The sequence below is a fragment of the Penaeus monodon genome, chromosome 11, assembly GCF_015228065.2.
Source record: "Penaeus monodon isolate SGIC_2016 chromosome 11, NSTDA_Pmon_1, whole genome shotgun sequence".
In the NCBI taxonomy this organism is placed as follows: Eukaryota; Metazoa; Arthropoda; class Malacostraca; order Decapoda; family Penaeidae; genus Penaeus; species Penaeus monodon.
In genome coordinates this window covers 26,044,080-26,049,079 of record NC_051396.1, presented here as the reverse complement: position 1 = coordinate 26,049,079, position 5,000 = coordinate 26,044,080, and the positions used below count along the sequence as shown (strand labels likewise).

The window sequence follows — 5,000 nt, the reverse complement described above, 5'->3', positions numbered from 1 at the left end:
AGAGTTTGATTAATTTAATGACTTGCTTATCAAGTGGTTGACAGTTAATGACCAAGCTGTTAAGGGCTTGTTTCTTGCTTATACTATAATCGGTTTGTGAGATCTGTGTTGATGTAAACCTGAGAGACAGTTGTTCAGCAAGATGCTGAAGACATCATCATATTCTTGCTTTGTTTGTACCCTTTGCACCTTAGCCTAAGGTTACAACATAAGATACACTTGGTTGATGTGATGGAAAATGTTACAAAAAAATTCATAATAATTATGTATGGCTGCTGTTTTCTTTATCTAACTGCTGAACAGGGTCAAAGTGAGGTGTTTGCTGTGGTAGGCATGATTGTTTATGTGTGTTTAAGTTAGTTTTTTCTGTATCATTATTCTTTGGTCTGATTCAGAATGAACTTGAATATTGTGTTAAATATCAGGAAAAATTTACACTCATTCCAAAAATGTGTTGAGATTGCATAACCTGTATTGTAATCTGTAGATAGCTATGTTTATGTCTAGGAAGGGGGTAAACTAGTAACTTTAGTGCAGTTGAATTGTTTGCTATGGTGGTCTGCACCTGATGATGAGTGTGGCATTTGACTGTTGGTGTAGAGGTAAGGCCACTAGAGTCACAATGCTTCACTCCTCATTTAGTATGTGGTAGTGAGTACTGCACATTGTTGTTGGGGATAATTAGATGCCACATCAGTGGTTGTTGTAGTTATACAGTAACTAAATGTCTGATAAGTCAACTTTGTATATATATGTATATGGTAGGTGACTGAATTCATAGTGTGTTGATGCATTTGTAATGGGTGACTCAAATGTTCAGCATGTCTATACAACAGATTTGATTTCACTGTGTTGTTTTTATGTGTCAGGTCCTTCAATATTTTTTCTCTCATTTTTGTTACGTGCTTTAGTAATTTGTGTTTGTCAGTTAACTTAAGAAGACAGTATACTCAAGTCATCTCATAGGGCCTCAGTCTTTGTTAATTACTCTTCGTGGATGTTGATATTTCAGAGTTTATATAATGGCATACGCACGTTTGCTGGAATGTACGTAACTTTGTGTTATTGGTAACTTGCTATCAGTTGTATTAAATATGTGATTTATAGTTGAGAAATGTAATGATTTTATGCACCCAAAATTGTAAACATCATTTGTCATATAAAAGTGTGGAAAAGATGTCAGTAATTAATATTTAATGCATAAAAGACAAGAATTTTATAGAATAAAAGATAAAATCCAAAGAATATCCTAGCCTTACTTCTATCATGTAAAAGTGTTCAGTAATGGCTGTTCCTGCTACAGTTGTGTCACACTATGCCTTGTTTCTTGCAATAGTAGAGAGAGCGTAAATGATCAAGTATAATCTTCTGTCAAGACAGTATTGAGATTAATAATTTGCTTTATGAATGAAGGACACTAGGATGGCAAATGGGACATCACTGTAGTTATATCTGTAGCATCTGTCTCTTCACTGATGATTCATTGCTGGGGTGTCATCCTGGAGGGCCACAGAGCCTTGCTGATATTGCAGGCCTGGGTGCAGAGGGAGACCTCCATCAGATGCAATAATATAAGCATGTAGGCTCTTTTAGTATCCGGTCAGTGTCTTTTCTTGTGTGTGAGTAGTTCTTGATTCCTGTGGTACCTTGTTCTGATTGTTATGAAAATGATTATATTTGGATTACAGTGAAGAAGAAACAATAAGGAATACGTGAAAACTGACATCTCTCAGTAGGATAATTATGGGTCCCTAGTCAGATTGTGGAGATGTTGGGAGAAAGTATTACCATGATTACTTGCAAGAACACTTATTCAAAGCTACTGTATTTTTCTCTTCAGGAAATTTATACTTTTAATTGATTTGAAAAAAGATATGTATAAAAATTATGTTGTAAAGGGTGCTTGATGCACAAGCTGCCGGCTCTGTTCATCTGGTGCATAACGTTTACTCAAGTGTCTGGAGGCTTCTACCTCAGTCTTGCCAGATCATAATCAACACATTTATTATTTTCTTGATTGATGGCCTTATTGTGCATGTATAGGGGTATCATGTTTAACCCTCTGTACCTTTGACTGTTAATGATTTTCCTCAACCCGAGGACTTGTTATTTGCACCCAACTCTCCTGAGTAGCTGGCAGAATGGTGTAATTGTCCTTGTTACTGTCTGCTATCTTCCTGTTAAAACCAAGCCAATGTAAAATAAAGGACTTAAATTGAATTGGATTCTATTATTTGATGACACGAAAGAGAAAACCCTTCTGAAACTGTAATTCTTCCCAGGATTAATGTTTTACTACTCACATCTCTTGTGTGGTATGTTTTGTTGTGTGATATATTTTTAGCTCTTTAACCCTAGCTATCCACAAGGCTCAACAAAGATAAGTAAAGTGGAGTTTTGTTGATTTCATTTTGCATTTAAGTATAAGATGAAAGGTAATTATTTTTTATTTCCAGTTAAAAAGGTAATCCTAATTTAAATGAAAGAAAAATGTAGAGAAAACTTTGAAATATCAGATTCAGAAGTACATTATGCCTGAATGACTTAAATTCATCAGTTATATTTACTTAAGGATATTACTTAACTTAAGAAATTCAAAGTTATCAGTTGTTGTGTGTGTGTGTAACCTGCACAATTTCAAGGACTCTCTCTTTTTGCAGACGGCCAGTTCCCATCATACCTCCAAGATTACCCGACCGACCCCAGCTGCCCCAGCGACCTCAGTAAAGAAATGGAATGGATGAAAACGGAGCCAGTAGGAACTTTTTTTTTTTTCTCTTGCTCTTAAGCATAATCCCCACCATGATATAGGGCCCGACATGTTCATGGTGCTACATCTTATAATGACAGAAAGCTGACAGTATTGACACTGGCAGTTCTAGAGGCTCAAAAATCCTCAGAAGATGCATGTGGAGGTGACTAGGAAACTGTTTATTGATATGGAAAGATAAAAAAAAAAAAAAATCAAATGCTTTCATTGTCACTGAATGTTGTGATTGCAAATTGCTCACAAATGTTATGATGAAATAGTTATGTCTGTGTAGATTTATTAAACATTTATATTTGTGAATTATAATAGTACATCATATGTGGATAATATTTATTGCTGAGGCTTTTCCTCCTTGCCAATTTTTAACTCCTATTATTAAATACTAGTATAATAAGAGTGGGCAATTTGATTCACAAGTCTTTGTTGTTAATGTAAACTCTGTAAGATGTAGCAGTAGCTACTCTCACTTAACAGAGTGGTGCTTTACTGAAAAGTATATATTTTCTTTCTCAAAGGCATGACATTGGAAGCAAAAAGGACTGAAAACCTCAGAGCATAGCCAAAGGACACATTTAGTTTGTGTATATATAATGCATTTTTCTGCTGATGATATATTGTTAACATGGTTCCAGAAATTATAGTGAAAAAAGGAATCGATGACAAATACACATACAGACTAGAAAAGGTCTGTTTAGAAAAATTTGGTATAAATTACAAAGGTATTTTATGTGGATTATTTGTATTCTTTGATTGTAGGTTTATATTTTTTATATTATAGCTACATTATTTTTGTTGCATGACATATCCCTCCAGTGTAATGTTTCCTTCACTCAGAAAATAGTATAAAAATAGACTGGCCAGTATCACTGACCGTTTGACTGTCTGCATTTAATGTCAAATCTAAAATCTTAATAATGTTTAATTAAGAAAGAAGTGTGGGAGCATTTTGAAGATAGGCTGGAATGTCATTGCATTACATCTGCCAGAAATGGTAGAAGAGCCATATTATCTGGTCATCATGGAACTAATTGTAACACATGGATTATCTGCTCAGTAATACTTAGCAGCTGGTGTTTCTAGTTGAAGTCTTGCATGTAAGCACATTTTCATACACATTGGTTGCCGAAGAGGATAGTCCGCAAGTCTGGTGGTATTATACTGAAGATCCATCACAACTAAACATTCTGTGATATTCCGGTTTAGGGTCTTAATCAAAGATATTACCCTTTCTATTTTCAGGCTATTTAACAGTGTGTAATAACAGTGAACATTTTATAAACATTAGATTTATTATTTCTGTATCCAAATTAATGTGCAAGTTCATCTACTCACTTCAGCAAAACATGCATATATACACACATGAACATGCACACTCACACATCCATTCAGAAGTAGTTAGATGTGTGTAGTCTTGTATGTATGACTAGGGTATACATACAAAATGTTAGAGGCAAATTAAGATATTTTGTAAATTTGTTGAGCGGCTTGTACATTCTGTATTCAAGCAATATTGTATATATGTATATTAAGAAGTTACCAAATGTTTAAACCATTGAAGCAATTTTGAGATTGTCCTGTTTATTGAATTTCCTATCCCTTTTTAGTTTATTAGGCTGAAGCTAGTCATATACTTGTGAAATGTAGTTTCAGTCTTGAACAGTAGAATTTTCCATTCTTTGTCACCCTCTTAATTTAATTTTTTTTTTTGTGATAGCATACACCTGAAAATGGATTCATGTATATTGTTCTGGATGAGTTGCCCCAATATTATATATATTAATAACAGTTGGATTATAATTTATTATATTATATATTTTTTGTTGATTCCATTATTTTTGTTGTAATTTTCATTCAAGTATTATTATTATTATTTTATTTATTTATTATTATTTTTTTTTCTTATCATTAGAATGAAGGTTATTTGCTTTTGTTCTTGTCATTGAGAGGTTATGGTTCAGCACTTGTTAACCTGTTGAAAAAGTGTGTTTGATTTAACATGAGTGAAATGATTTGAAGCTGGTGGGATACTGAATATGGAATTTATTATATTATATTTTATCATTTCATTTACCTTTCTTCGCTGCTCTCCTTATGGAGTTTTGACTGTTTACTAATACGAAGCAGATATACCTCATCTACAAAATGCAAATGTGAGTTATAGAGTACATTTGTGACGAGCCTTCCTTGCTGTCTGTTTTTACACATTCAGAACCCAAGCATGACACTGGAC

General features: G+C 33.7%; 1 protein-coding gene across 1 annotated transcript in view; it reads left to right on the top strand.

The window, feature by feature from the left end:
* The window catches only part of LOC119578867 (dynamin-like), a gene marked incomplete in the record, with an annotated part of 96,558 nt that overhangs the window by 90,803 nt on the left and 755 nt on the right, over positions 1 to 5,000 (top strand). Inside the window, 1 exon segment of the mRNA XM_037926524.1 lies at positions 2,661 to 5,000. This exon segment is cut by the window's right edge and continues 755 nt beyond it. Within this exon segment, the coding sequence (XP_037782452.1) occupies positions 2,661 to 2,727 (67 nt within the window).